Source organism: Delphinapterus leucas, chromosome 4 (assembly GCF_059928025.1).
Source record: "Delphinapterus leucas isolate spDelLeu-1000000601 "Yukka" chromosome 4, BTC_Dleu_Yukka2, whole genome shotgun sequence".
NCBI classification, from domain to species: Eukaryota; Metazoa; Chordata; class Mammalia; order Artiodactyla; family Monodontidae; genus Delphinapterus; species Delphinapterus leucas.
Genome location: NC_143132.1, coordinates 84,160,010 through 84,175,819, shown reverse-complemented (window position 1 = coordinate 84,175,819; position 15,810 = coordinate 84,160,010). Strand labels below are relative to the sequence as shown.

The window sequence follows — 15,810 nt, the reverse complement described above, 5'->3', positions numbered from 1 at the left end:
CAATGGAATACTACTTGGCCATAAAAAAGAATGAAAATTTGCCATCTGCAGCAACATGGATGGACTTGGAGAGCATTATGTTAAGTGAAATAAGTCAGACAGAGAAAGACAAACACTTTATGATATCACTTATATGAGGAAATCTAAAAAATACAACAAACTAGCAAATATAACAAAAAAGAAGCAGGGAATTCCCTGGTGGTCCAGTGGTTAGGACTTGGTGCTCTCACTGCCAGGAGCCCGGGTTCGATCCCTGATTGGGCAACTAAGATCCCATAAGCTGTGCTGTATGGCCCAAAAAACAAACAAGCAGACTCACAGATATAGAGAACAAACTAGTGGTTACCAGTGGGGAGAGGGAAAACAGAAGGCGCAAAATTTGGATAGGAGATTAAGAGGTATAAACTATTATGTATAAAATAAGCTACAAGAATATATTGTACAACATGGAGAATATAGCCAATATTTTGTAATAACTGTAAATGGAACATACCCTTTGAAAATTATATTTGTATATAAAAAAAGAATTCTACATTTTTGGCAAACTTCTTTCAAAATCACTATGCACATGTCATTCAATGTCCTTTATTATAGGGGTCCCTAACCCCTGGGTCACAGACTGGTACCAGTCCATGGCCTGTTAGGAACCAGGCTGCACAGCAGGAGGTGAGCGGGGGGCCAGCGAGCAAAGCTTCATCTGTATTTACAGCCACTCCCCATTGCTCATGTTACTGCCTGAGCTCCACCTCCTGTCAGATCAGCATCAGCATTAGAGTCTCATGGGAGTTCGAACCCTACTGTGAACTGCGCATGCGAGGCATCTAGCTGGGGAGTGGCTGCAAATACAGATTATCATCAGCAGAGAGGTTTGACTGTAGAGAGACCATAATAAATCAATTGCTTGCAGACTCATATTAAAACCCTACCAGTGGGCTTCCCTTGTGGCACAGTGGTTAAGAATCCACCTGCCAATGCAGGGGACGCAGTTTCGAGCCCTGGTCCGGGAAGATCCCACATGCCGCGGATTAACTAAGCCCATGCGCCACAACTACTGAGCCCGTGTGCCACAACTACTGAAGCCCTTGCACCTAGAGCCCGTGCTCCGCAACAAGAGAAGCCACCGCAATGAAAGAGAAGCCCCTGTTCACCGCAACTAGAGAAAGCCCACACAGCAACGAAGACCCAACGCAGCCAAAACTAAATAAATAAATAAATTTTTAAAAATCCAAAGAAACCAAAAAACCCCTATTGGTGAGTGGCAAGTGAAAACAAGCTCAGGACTCCCACTGATTTTGCATTATGGTGAGTTGTATAATTATTTTATTATATATTACAATGTAATAATAATAGAAATAAAGTACACAATAAATGTAATGTGCTTGAATCATCCCCAAACCATCTCCCTACCCTGCACCCGGTCTGTGGAAAAATCGTCTTCCACGAAACCAGTCCCTGGTGTCAAAAAAGGCTGGGGACCGCTGCTTTATTAGAAGGATCAATATGATTCTACTTCCAAGTCAAAGTGAGGGCAAGGTTTGCTCCCTTAATTGATAAATATCCTCTTATTAAAGAGCCCTGTAAATTGTAACCCACCAAATTTCCTTTTTGATCAGGGCTGCCAGGAAGAACTAAAGAAGCTTTCCTTGGCCTAAGTTTTCTGACTTAATTCCAACCACTATGCCCCAATAATAGTCCCATATTACTTATTTTTTGCTTTTATCTTAGTCTTAACCACTATCTGTAATGTTGCAAGTCACCTCAAATCTTGAATATCCAGGCAAAATGTGTGAAAATTATTTACCCTTTTCTCATTGTTTGTGTTATTAACATAACATCTAACATAATACTAATCCAGAGAGACAGAGTTCACAAATTCTCCAGAATTAACATATCATAAATTTGCTATAGTCGTTACTTAAAGACATAGGTAATAGGGCTGAGAGTCAGGATACTTTTGTTTAATTCTTTCTCTTTCAATGATGAGATGAGTTTTGCTTTCAAAGCACCTGAGGGCCTTGAAAAAATGCAAATTATGCATAAAAATGTAAATTACAGTGGGCTTGGAGTGTGGCCTAAGAAGCTGCATTTCTACCAAATGATGCCATGGACCACGCTTTGAGTAGTGAGACTAGATGATTTTGGGTATCACGTATCCTGTGCATTTTATATTTGTAAAATGGCGGTAACAGTACTGTCTAATGTAAGCTCAAACATGCGATAAGTACAAAGTGACAATTATGTTAAAGTCCCTGGATTCCTAAGGGCCTTTTACTCCAAATGGTAACTAAAAATCTTTAGAAACAAGCATATTTTAAATACCTGTGTGTATAAATTAGTGCCTACATTGTTCAGTCTAGAAACTCTGATTCTAAAGAAGAGAACAAAGATGCAGAAACACATAAATACAAAACAACCGCATATATTCATTAATTCAAATTAATGACCCTCTGTGCCAGGTCATGGGAATGTTAGGAGGTAGAGAAAATAAGTCTCAGTTGTGGGTTCTTCTCTTAAACAGAGCACAATTGAGTTGAGGAGTCATGATATGCATTAAAATTGTTAAACAAGAAAATGGCTAATTAAGTATAAAGATGACTGGAACAGGAAAGCAAATGCTAAAGGAAAAGGGAGACATCAGTGTGACTGGAGTCAAGAAAGTAATTGTAAGAGGCAGGAATTCCAGTGCCAGTGAAGGGCAAGACTACTGCAATTGACTCTTAATTATTCTGCCTGCTGTGTTTGTTACCACCTCACCTTTGCCCCATCCCACTAGCCTATTCCCCACGGGCAGCCACATGATCTTATTAAAATATAAATCAGATCACCTCCCTCCCCTGCTTAAAATCCTCCAATAGCTACTTAGAATGAAATGCAAACTCCCTACTAAGGCCTATAATGCTCTAAATGATGCTGCCTCTACCACTCTCAACTTCATCATCTACCACCTTCCTCCTGTGTCAGTTGGTTTTCCAGCTCCAAACCCAACCTTCCATACTGAGTTAGTTTGGCGACAGGGCCCTGCAAATTACTGTTCTTGCCAGTTGGTTTCCTATCAGGTTCCACCAGCAGGGGTCACTGTAGGGAAACTGGAAGCCAGGGAAGCTTCCTGTTCTTCCACCCTGGGCAGCAGCAGTTCCCGTGTTTAGTCTCTTTTGGAACTTCCAGAACCAGCCTCATTATGCTCCCTGCAGCCAGGTAGGGCCCCTCCATAGAGAACTGAGCAAGAGCTGCAGAAGGTCCTTCCTCCAACCTCTTCCTCAGCCCAAGGGGTCGTTATCAGTATCTGTAGTTTTATCATTAGGTAATTTCAAAATACTTTTTTCTCTTCTAGTCCTCTAACACTGGTAGAACTAATCCCTAAATTAATCTCCCTCTGTTGAAATATCTAATGGAATTTCAGTTTTACTAACTGGATCCTGAATGACACAGCCCCTCATTGCCTTCACTCCATCCACACTGAATATTTTTGTCCCTTGAACACAAGTTTATACTCATCTCAGCGTCCTCCCATGTGACTGAACCTTCCTCGTCAAGTGCTTCATATGGCTGGCTCCTTCTCATCAGGCAGGTCCCTGTTCAAGTGTCACCTCTTCAAAGAGGCCTCCACTGATCACCCTATTTAAAAGCATTTCCTGACCAGTCTTTACCCCCTTATCTGGCTTTATTTTCTTCCCCCCACTTATAACATTCCGAGTTATATTAGTTCTTTACCCATTTAAATATTGGGTTGGCCCAAAAGTTCGTTCAGGTTTTTCCGTAACATCTTACAAACAAACGTTTGGGCCAACACAATATTTATTTTCTGCCTCACCTACAAGAGTGTAGCTTCAGACATAGGGTATAAACCGTGTTAGTCATTGCTGCATACATGCTTTCTTTTTTTTTTCATACATGCTTTTTAAAAAAATATTTATTTATTTGGCTGCATCAGGTCTTAGTTACGGCACGCGGGATCTTCGTTGCGGCATGTGGGATCTTTTGTTGCGGTGCTCAGGCTTCTCTCTAGTTGTGGTGTGCAGGCTCCAGAGTGCGTGGACTCAATAGTTGCGGCACATGGGCTCTAGAGCGTGTGGGCTTAGTTGCCCCATGGCATGTGGCATCTTAGTTCCCCAACCAGGGATCGAACCTGTGTCCCCTGCATTTGAAGGCGGATCCTTTACCACTGGAAGTCCCTGCATACATGCTTAGAAGCTGGCACAAAGGAGGAGACCAAGTAACGTTTGCTGAGTGAATAAATGCATGAATGATATGAGGAGGAAAAGAGCATTTCCAGCACACAGAACAATATAAGCAGATGCCTAGAGAAATAAGCATGATGTGTAAAGACACAGAAAAGTTCATTGCAACCATTAGAAACAAGTGGCGATGAGAAATAAGTTTTGACAAATACTGGAAACTCTTAAAGGCTAGGCTGAAGAGTTTGAACTGTATCTTGTAACCACAAAAGATTTACTCACTGGGGAATAGGATGAGAAAGGGGTGAAGTTATTGAGGAAAAAAAAAAAGCAGGTGATAATAATAAAACAAGGGTTTAAGAAACATCTGTCTTACATCTGTCTTGCAGTAAAAACAACTGCTAGCAGTTATCTATCTAGCACAACTCATTGGATGGGCAAGGGATTTAGAAGTAGGGAAACCAGCTGAGAATCAGAAATCCAGATAAGAGATCATAAGGTCTGGCTGTGTGATTAAAAAGAACAACTTCTGGAGACATTTCAAAGAAAGATTCAACACAAGTTGGTTCCTATTTTATTTTGAAGGATGACAGATACAGTAACAGCAAACTTTTGAGTCCGGGATATTGGAAAACGGGGAGCGGGGCCTTAGAATGAGACTGGGAAGTCAAGAGGGAAAAGGATTTCTTTCTTGATTCTATTTTTCCTTGTAATTTAGAGCACCACCTATTTCTCCCAAAGAATCCGATGTTCCTAGGATCTGGCTCTGAAGGTAGAAGAGCTGAATTCCCTCTTAATTTAAATTTGTAATTAAACCCTCCCTCCACCTGTTTCCCCAAAGATCTAAAGTGCACAGGACTCAGTAAGACGGTAGAGTGGCTGAGGAGTGAGAAGCGACACGCCTACTTTACAATAACAATCCCATAATGAAATGTAAAAATCTTGGAAACAGCTAAACAAAGAGAACAAGTTCTGTAAATAATAAGCAATTTTGTGTAACCTGTACAAAACTTATTCCTTGGGGCTTCCCTGGTGGCGCAGTGGTTGAGAGTCCGCCTGCTGATGCAGGGGATGCGGGTTCGTGCCCCGGTCCGGGAGGATCCCACATGCCGCGGAGTGGCTGGGCCCGTGAGCTGTGGCCGCTGAGCCTGCGCGTGGGGAGCCTGTGCCCCGCAGCGGGAGGGGCCACAACAGTGAGAGGCCCGCATACCACAAAAACAAAAAAACAAAAAAAACCTTATTCCTTTTGCTATGCAAATTTCTTCTTTTTTGGGGCCATACTACGTGGCATGTGGGATCCTAGCTCCCCAACCAGGGATGGAACCTGCGGCCCCTACATTAGAAGCGCAGAATCCTAATCAATGGACCGCCAGGGAAGTCCCTGCAATGCAAATTTCTTCATGACTCTTTTACCTGTGCAGCGGAGATCTTGGCCACTTGAATGATTTTCTCCATAGAAAGGTAGCTCTGCTGTGAGGGAGCGGGGCCGATGGAATGTGCTTCATCTGCCTGTTGAAGGAATATTACATGCTTAAAAGACCACACAGCTGGTACACACTAGTACACTATACAGAACTGCTGCTGGGTCATCTTATTATTATAAATAAAAACGCTGACTCCTAAGAACAATGCAAGAATTGAGAAACAGAAGCAGCAGCTCATGTCTGTGTTACAAAAATAAGCCAGTTTGGAATCTTTCACAGGAGGAGGGTACCAAAACTTGACTTTTATGTATAAAACACACAGAGTGAAATTAAAGTGCCTTGGGTTAGAAGGCAAGAGGCATTAGTCACAGTATTAACATTAGCAACAATAGTAACCTTAAATGTAGTTAATGCCAAAAATGTACAATTTGACAAGAGACAAAATATACAACAGATGTATACAGTAAGAAATAAAAGTTTCCTTAAGTTTATATAATTATTAGAGTATGATAATACCCCTTCTATACATTTATGAACTATTTTTATATTGTCCCTTAAAACTTTCATATAATCATAGCACCCCTTGAGGCAGACCAGATACACAATATCATTCATTCATTCAAAGACTTACTGAATGCCCACTATGTGCCATGCTTTGAGGTGAAGCTGCCTATACATCGGTAAATAGGACAAGTGTCTCTGTCTAGAGGAAGAGACAAACATCAAACATACATTCACACACTTAACGACAGCTGTGATAAAGGCCAAGAAGGAAAAACAGAGGACACAATGCAGGTAAGAGGAAGAGGATCAGGTTTAGTCTGGTCAGGGAAAGGCTGGGAGGGAAGGTCAAGGGGCTCCTTGACCTGGGACCTGGCCAGGCAAACAGGAGGAGGGGGTGGAGTTCGGAACAGGAATGGAGATGGGGGCAAGCCTCACTGGCAGAGAAAACAACACATACGAAGGTCCTGGGGTGGGAAGAAATATGGCTCATTTGAGGGACTGAAGGAGGCTTGTGTGGCTGGAGCAATGAATAAGGTGTCAGGGACCAGACATGTGACTGGAAGACGGGAATGCAGATTTCAGAGGGCCTTGTGGGAGGTTAAAGCTTTGGATGGTCTCCCAAGGGGACACATGATGAGACTTTTTGTGTTTTTAATTTAAACTTTTAATTCCACAATACACAAATCCATTCTCATTCTAAAGACTGTGAACAATAATACAGAAGCAAAGGAGTCCTTTGGCATTGCCCCTCTCCCTCATTCTAAACTCCTTCCAGATATAACCTCTATGATCAATTTGGGACATACCTTTCCATATCCACATTCCTATTTATTTGAATATATTTATATAAACATACAACAGTTTTAGTTTTTGTTTTTACACCAGTAGGATCAAACTCTAGAGTCATCTGCTGCAATTGCTTTTTTCACTAACAGTATGTCTTGAGAGCTCTTTCCTTGCTAGTACACGCGTCTACCTCATTTTTTTTAGAATAACTGCATAATGTCCCACAGTATGAAGGTACCATAGTTCATTTAATCAGGTGTCTCTACATGGACCTTTAAGCTGTAACAGCAAAAGGATGCCGGCAGCATCTTGTGCATGCCTCTAGGTGCACGTATGTGTGAGTATGTCTCTGGACAGAGATCTAGAGGAGTGTTTGCAGGGCTGGGTGAAAGATATGACACTTTAATCGCTCCTGGTTAATCATCCCTTGAAATGGTATCACTAACATACATTTCCATCAATAACCTAATTTCTAACCACATTAACCAACACTGAATATTATCCATCTTTTAAATTATTGATAATCTGGAGGATGATAAAAAGGTTTAAAGCATTTAAAGCATAGGAGTATCATGAAAAAATCTGATTTTTAAGCTATCAGTCTGGTTTAAGTGTAGAAAATATTGTGGGAGGGGGTCAAGGGTAAAGTAGGGAGACCACATACAAGGCTACATACAGCATTTGACCAGGCGAAGATGACAGTGGCTTTGACTTAAGGTGCAGGTGGAAGAGGGCAGAAAGAAGTGGAAAGAAATGTTTGAGAAGCAGAATTAACAGCAATTGGAGATTGTCTAGATGGGGAAGGGAGAAGGATGTAGAGAGGGGAGGAAGATGCGAGATATTCAAAGACTCCCCGATCTCTGGCATTATTATTTTTATGAGCGATGGTGTTGCCACCTACTGGGTTAGGGAAGTCTCCAAGAAAAGCATGCTCAGTACAGATGAAAGGTGATGAGTTCAATTTCAGACACACTGATTTGGTGCCCATGCAGGTGGAGGTGTTGAGTGGGAGGCTGGATAGACATGTATCATGTTCAAAAGAAAGCCTGGGCTAGAAATAGACATTTGGAAGTTTTTAGCAAAGCCACAGGACTTGATGATATGATCTAGAGTGACAGTATACAATGAGAAAAGAAGAAAATGGAAGATTCTTAACAGGGGAGAGGAGAAGGACTCCACAGCACAGGAAGACAACTAGCCTTGGATGGGAAGAGGACAGATGCAGATGCAGTGAGCAGATTCTGTGGCAGGAAGCTCAATTCTACGTCCTCTGTGACTCAAGATCATCTGCTGAGAATAGGTGGTAGAGGGAGAGTCAGGTTGGAATGGAGCAAAACTGGTTTGAGATAGTCCCTGCACAGAATTCAAGGGAAAAGTGGCAGTGTGGAAAGCCCAGGTGAAGCTGCTCATAATTTTACAGTTAAGCCAAGGCTCAGAAACATTAAAAGACTTGTCTAAGATCCCTTGGCCAGTAACTGGTAGTTGCTAAGACTGACCTCGATCCTTCTCCTGGTACATCAGGGATCTGGATGTGCGCCACTGACAGTGTGATCTGTGGGTCAGCCACCTTCTCTGAACCGTTTTAACCAATCCTTGATGAGACAGGACCTTGCCTAGAAGTCAACTACACCACTAGGCACACAGTGTACTTCCACTGGTGTTACGTTTGGAAAAGGTTCCCAAGATAAATTTTTAGTGAGCAGTTTGAACTTACCTACTTAGACACTGTTAATACTAGCAAATATAAACCGTCAACAAAGAAGTAAAATACCGACACAATAAACAAATACAACCACTTACAAAATTTGACTTCCAGTTTTTAACAACGTACCATGTCAACATGCATGGAATTCCTGTCGGCCTCACTATAAACAGCCACAGACTGTACACCCATTTTTTTGGCTGTTCGTATCACCCTGCAGGCAATTTCTCCTCTGTTTGCAATGAGGACCTTGGTAATGTTTCGTCCTGTTTAAAATACCATGAAAAGCATATACAAATGTTACTGGGGAATTAAGGAATGAGAATGCAAAATATAGTTGTCCCTCAGTATCCATGGTGAACTGGTTCCAGGACCCCTGCAGACACCAAAACCCGCAGATGCATAAATACTAATACTATATAAAATGGTGTAGTATTTGCATATAACCTACCCATACCCTCCAGTTTACTTCAAATCATCTCGAGATTACCTATAATACCTAATATAATATAAATGCTACAGGGACTTCCCTGATGGCACAGTGGTTAAGAATCTCCCTGCCTGTGCAGGGGACATCGGTTCGAGCCCTAGTCCAGGAAGATCCCACATGCCGTAGAGCAACTAAGTCCATGCACCATCACTACTGAGCCTGTGCTCTAGAGCTCGCAAGCCACAACTACTCAGCCCATGTGCCACAACTACTGAAGCCTGTATGCCTAGAGCCCATGCTCCGCAACAAAGAGAAGCCACTGCAATGAGAAGCCCGTGTGCCGCAAGGAAGAGCCCCTGCTCGCCGCAACTGGAGAAAGCCTGCGCACAGCAATGAAGACCCAACGAAGACCCAACGCAGCCAAAAATAAATAAATAAATAAATAAATATTTTTAAAATGCTACTTAAACAGTTGTAAGTACAATGTAAATGCTATATAAATAGTTGCCAGTGCACAGCAAATTCAAGATTTGCCTTGGAAACTTCCTGGAATTTTCAAATATTTTTGATCCTTGGCTGGTTGAACCTGCAGATGTGGGACCTGTGGATACTAGAGGGCCAAATGTAAATATTCTCTCATATTAACTAGGTTATAAACATTTGTTTTGGTAAAATCAGAATAACAAAGCCTCAAATAACTATTTTAGCTAATATCAGTGCATTTCTTTTCAATGTCCAATATTTGTAGATGTTGCTACTTGTGTAGGGTAAAGTTAGACCTTTGCAGAGATAGGGTCACTTTAACTTATAGTGTCTCTATTGTCTTTATTGCAGATTGCCTCTCTGGGTAAACCAAGTTATCTTCTTTGCCGTTCCTTTTTTTGTTTGTTTGCTTTGGCTGCACCAGGTTTAGCTACGGGACTCAGGATCTTTGTTGCGGCATGTGGGATTCTTTGTTGCGATGTGCGAGATCTTTAGGTGCAGCATGCACACTCTTAGCTGTGGCATACATGCAGGATCTAGCTCCCGGACCAGGGATCGAACCCGGGCCCCCTGCATTGGGAGTGTGGAGTCTTAACCACTGGACCACCAGGGAAGTACCCCCTCATTGTGGGTTGTTTTTTTTTTTTAACATCTTTATTGGAGTATAATTGCTTTACAATGGTGTGTTAGTTTCTGCTGCCTTTCCATTTTGACCTCGATTAGAATCAATGCCAGTGGGATCAGATCAGGGAGAACTGTTAAAAAACCTTTAGAAGTCATGAAATTCAAGATACTCTTATTAATAAATTCTTACTCAACTTTTTCAATTTAAAATAAAATTAAAAGATGTTTTGTTATGTCAAAGATCAAATTACAATAGCTAAAAAAAAAAGCACAGTTAATAATAACTAAACTTTAATACCTATTCTCTACGCCCCAGGTCCTCTGCTAAACACTCAACTTGGACTTAAATCCTCACAACCATCCAATGAAGTAGAGGCTATTATTATTATCTCAATTTTAAAAATGAAGATATTAAGATTGAAAGAGATACTGCTTTCCTGAAACCATAGAGCTAAAAAAAATGGTAGCTCCAGGATTTGAACCCAGGTTAGCTTCACTCCAGAATGTGAGCTCTTCATCACTCTGCTCCACTGCCTCTATCCCTCTGTACACAGGCGTGTGTGGTTCTTGCAATATAAATGAATACTGCGCCAGTTCACTGGCCATCAGTATCATATGACATGTTATTGTATTAATAAATAAAATACACTTCCATCATCACACATGAAATAAATGTTTTTGACAGTTTATAATATTTATATTTCTCAAAAAATAAAGTTTTATATAATTTCAAAGTATGTTTTTTGGGATTTCCCTCGTGGTCCAGTGGTTAAGAATCGGTCTTACAATGCAGGGGATGCCAGTTCGATCCCTGGTCGGGGAACTAAGATCCCACATGCCACAGGGCAACTAAGCCCGCGCGCCACAACTGCTGAGCCTGCGTGCTCTGCAGCCCGCGCGAAACAACTAGAGAGAAGCCTGTGCACAACAACAAAGAGCCCACGCGCCGCAATGAAGGATCCTGCGTGCCGCAACTAAGACCCAACGCAGCCAAAAAATAAATATTTTTTTAAAAAAGAAAAAAAGCTCAGCATCATTATAAAAAACAAACAAAAAACAAAATACTATGTTTTTCAACCGGGGTCTATAGAGCCCAAGCTGTCACAAGGAGTGCTAGGGTGAAGCATGCAGGTATATGTTGGAAGAGGGGGCTACACTCAGTCAACCGGAAGTTACACTTTTAAATGTTTACAGTTGGGAACTCTACGTAACACTTTTTTTGAAAAAAAAAAAAAAATTCCTGCTAGTTGAAAGAGCTGTTTTCAAGCACTGATTTAGACCATCATATTTATGCTTTTTCAATTCAATACACTAAAGAGGGTCAAACAAATAACAACATAAACATAAAATGTCCTTAACTATTTACCTATATATTTTAGACTCAAAAGCAAGAGAGATTTAACGTAAGAGGTGAAAACCATTGACTCAATACAAAGAAAGTAATCATGAAAATTCAAAACTTCGACAGTATATAAAAACTAATTGTATTATGCACACATTAAATAATTAAACATTTCCCTTTCTTACTTCATAACCTGAAACAAGGCCAAATAGAAGAGGGTGTCAGTACCTGTGGTAGTTGCATACTTCATGGCTCTTTGCTTCCAAGTCCATCCCCTATAAAATGAATCCAAATGTAATTATGATTAAACAGGATATGTAAGATCTGTCATTGTTCTCTCAAAAGAATCTCAATTTTTAAAAACTTGCAACCAAGTCTAGATATGACTTTAGTTACATTTAAACCTTAAGCCTACAGAGTGATTCAATAAGATTTACTTTGTGGGAAGAAAACGAATCTAGAAATCAAAAGTTACAGTTCTGGCTGTTCTCCCTGGTACTAAGTGTCCTTGAGCGGATCACCTAACCGGCTCATTCCTGAGGCTGGCAAATGACCACGGAGTCAGAAACAATTAGAAAGCCAAGGTACTTCAAGATCTTCCAGTTCAGCTTGTTTTCAAACTTTTTACACCAGATCCCAAAGTAAAAACTATGTTTGACTTCACAAGCCAGTACACACACAGAAGTTTCATGCAAGAAAATTTCCCCTATGTTTCGATAGTTCCTGTTCTATTCCATTTTATTAAATAAAATGTCCTGGGAAGACCCACAGCTTTGGTACTTGAGTTCCACAAGATGGCTTTCTCAGGAGGCTACTGCTTTCCCACATCTTTCCAATCAACTGACCTCGCTTTCTTGATCTTCAGTGGGGAGGTGGGGAATCACAGCATCTTCCCATCACAATCTTCAGATACGCTTACCAATAAGATTCAAGGCCTGTCCTGGGCAATGTGTCTATAAAATGGCTGCTTCTTGGTAAACCCAGCTTAAGACTCTGATTCAGTTTTAAGGACACTGATGAACTAAAGTTTTCTTCTGCCATTTTCCAGTGAAAACCAAGAGACAACCACCTCCCCCACACACACCACTTAACTATAATCTTCTATCCCAGCAACGTTCTGATTGGTCTATTCCATTTTTCACCATTATCTACACTACAATTTAAAATGGCTTAAAAAACATTAAGAAGTTGCTTCCATGCGATTATTCCATCCTGATTCAAGAATTTCTATACCAGTTTCTTCTCGTTTTTAAAATTCCATCACTAGACTAGATTTCTTTGCTGAGTTACTACATAATCATGACACAAAAAGACATGTAAACACCCTATATACTGATAAGATTTTAATTCTACATGCCATTAACTCTAACATTTTCCAGGGTGACAACCACTTGAGGATGGTTCTATACATAATAGCTAAGATGTGAGAGGGAGAGGGAAGTGAGAGAAAATGGGTCTGTGTAATATCCTGAAGAGCCCTGGAAACCTAAGAAAAGAAAAATCAGGAGGAAAAGAAGAGCACTAACATTGCTTTCATCAACTGTCATATTTTGCTCTGGGGCTAGTCCTACAATTAAGTAATTAAAAATCTACATTCATACAATAACTTTTGGACAATAAAAGCAATAAAAAAAACTTAAGGCAAATCATTGAGTCTGCAAAGGCTACATCTATGGATTGATTCATATGCATCAGATTCTGTTTAAGCCTCTTTACATTAATATTAATTCATTTAATTCACACATTCTAAGGCACTAGTATTATCTCTTCTAGGGATAGTATCATCACCTCCTCCTAGGTAAAGAAATTGAAGCACTGAGGATAATTAACTTTCTCAAGGTTACTCACACACCCAGAGTAGCAAAGCTGAGACCCCTGCCTTCTGAGTGCAGAGTCTGTGCCCTTCAGCACTAAGCTATACTATGTTTCCAGAATGATGGAGGAGGAGGGAAGAGAAGGCAAAGGAAGCTAAAGAAGCTTGCTACCTGGAAACCTGAGGGTGTCTTCACTGCCAGTAATTGTCTCCGAAGCTTAAAATCTGAAACTGATCTGGAGTCAGGTTAGTTAGAGTGAGCCATCTGATAGCTTTGTTCAAATGTGTGTACAAAGCTGTTGACAAAACCTCTCAGCTCTCCGGAGACAAATTTGCTTTTGTTAACTTGATTCATTTCAGCAAAAGGAAAGAACTCCAAGAGTCTTCAGCATCCTGGCGCCATTTCTTACCACTAGTGTAAACTAGGGCAAGTCTTTGACCCCTTCGGACTTCACCAGAAGCGGGATCATAACAACGCTCCCCAAAGAGGGAATGCAGTGAAAACACAGTGTTAATGATTAGGAGCTGTACAAGCGTTATTCTTGCCCCTATGGCGAGGGGAGCATGGAGACGGCAGGCTCACCTCCACCCCTCCCCCACTCCACAAAAATGGGCAGAATGCTGAAGGCTGGAAGGGAGAAGAAAGTGTGTGTCTCCCTCCCGATGCCGAGACTGAAAGCAGAACCTCCCCCGGACTGGGCTGGAGTTTTTCTTCCGTCCTCCCCTCCTCCCTCTCTACCCTCGGTCCCTCCGCGCCTCTCACACGCCGCACGAGTCCATTCATCCCCGGTCCCGACACTGATCCACCGCCCCTCCACCCGCCGTTACCTCGGCGGCAGCAGCAAACTCGGGACTCGCTGCCATCGGTTCCTCTCCGCCGTCACCAGCAGGACCGACAACGCAGAGGCCGCCGCCATGTCCCGGCAGCCCCGTCACGCTCCGACGCTTAGACTCTGTATCCCACTCACTGCAAAACCTTGCCTCCGCTCTGCTAGCCTGTTGTCCTCCGCCGGCCACCGTCCAGGTCAGAGCCAAGCAATAGGCGAACCGAAGGGTGGTGGGGGCGTCTCCACCAAAACCAATCAAAGAACAGAGCAGGGCTTGGGTTGCGGCGATTGGCCAGTCTGTCCGCGTGCCGCGGGGGTGCGGTCCCCGCTCCCTCCGCCCCTTGTGCCAACCGGAGGCGGGGTCGGCTATGTCCTCAGCCTTCCTTGGACTCGGAACGCTGTTTCTTCCCTTGGCCCTCGGCGTTCCTTCGTTCTGGAACACTGCTCCTGACCATTATTATTAAAGCCGCAAGGAAGTGGGCGAGGCAGAGTCATGGGGAAAAAGTCAAATGGAGTGGAGAGCAAGATAAAATTCTGTAGTGATCTCAAGAATGGATAAAATAAAATAAATAACTAAAATTAAATTTAAAACCACCCTGAGCTTTTATAAAAGTGTTTTAACGGACTGTTGAGGAAAAGAGGAAGTCAAAACCGAATTGCAGAATATCTAGAAAACAAAAGTATGAAAACACTACATATAGATGCCTATTTGATTTAACTAAAGCCGGGCTTATAGGAAAATTATAGTGAACGTAAATTAATCATCCAATTTAAGGGTTAGAAAAAAATACATAAATAAAGCATAATAAAGTAGTAAAGATTTTTTAAAAAGAAATAAATGGGGCTTCCCTGGTGGCGCAGTGGTTGAGAGTCCGCCTGCCGATGCACAGGACACGGGTTCGTGCCCCGGTCCGGGAAGATCCCACATGCTGCGGAGCGGCTGGGCCCGTGAGCCGTGGCCGCTGAGCCTGCGCGTCCGCAGCCTGTGCTCCGCAACGGGAGGGGCCACAGCAGTGAGAGGCCTGCGTACAGCAAAAAAAAAAAAAAAAAGTTAAAGAAATAAATGAAATAAGAAAACTAATATCGAAGCACTAATAAGTCCAGGAGTTCAGAAAATAAATCAATAAAAAAATAGTAACTAATCTAATCAGAAGTGAAGGGGAGAAATGCACACTTCCTATGATTAAAAAGAAAAAAAAAAGGTAAGTGGGGAAAAGGTGCAGGTATAGGAAAAAATTATAAATTTGTAAGAGACTATTTTGCTCAACTTTAAGCAAATAAACTTTGAAAACCTGGATGAAATGGATGCTGTTCAAGATAAGAAAATACAGTTTACCCAAATAGATCATGAGATAGAAAATCTAATTAAACCATTACCACAGAAGAACAAGAGAATATTATCAAAGACCTATCGTTCCTACTGCCTTCATTTCCACCTTCACCTCCATCCCCAAAGCACGTGACTCACCTTGTTTCACAAGGAAACTCCACCAAAATGGTAAATAGTAGTTGACCCCAATGCTACTAATTCTGACCCAGAGCACAGAAAAAATTGGAAGTCCTCCAAAATCTTATGAGGTGAGCATAACATTGGTACCAAAATCTAACAAAGATAGCACACACACACACACATACACACACGCACACACACAAAACTATAGTCCAATTTCTTCACTTACGAATATTAATGGAAAAATCCC

General features: G+C 41.8%; 1 protein-coding gene across 8 annotated transcripts in view; it reads right to left on the bottom strand.

The window, feature by feature from the left end:
• MCCC1 (methylcrotonyl-CoA carboxylase subunit 1) overlaps positions 1-14,310 on the bottom strand; it is a 63,260-nt gene extending 48,950 nt beyond the window's left edge. For 3 of the 8 annotated variants that reach the window (XR_016393064.1, XR_016393063.1, XR_016393065.1), the window contains exons 1-4: positions 14,112-14,310; positions 11,699-11,745; positions 8,721-8,857; positions 5,589-5,684 (exon numbers count right to left, since the gene is read on the bottom strand). Coding sequence is in view for 5 of the 8 variants with exons in the window: in XM_022571285.3 (XP_022426993.1) it covers positions 5,589-5,684; positions 8,721-8,857; positions 11,699-11,745; positions 14,112-14,200 (369 nt within the window). In the remaining 3 variants the exon portion in view is untranslated. The other 5 variants (XM_022571285.3, XM_022571305.3, XM_022571294.3 and 2 more) reach the window with 5 other exon arrangements.
• Between the last annotated feature and the right edge of the window lie 1,500 nt (positions 14,311-15,810).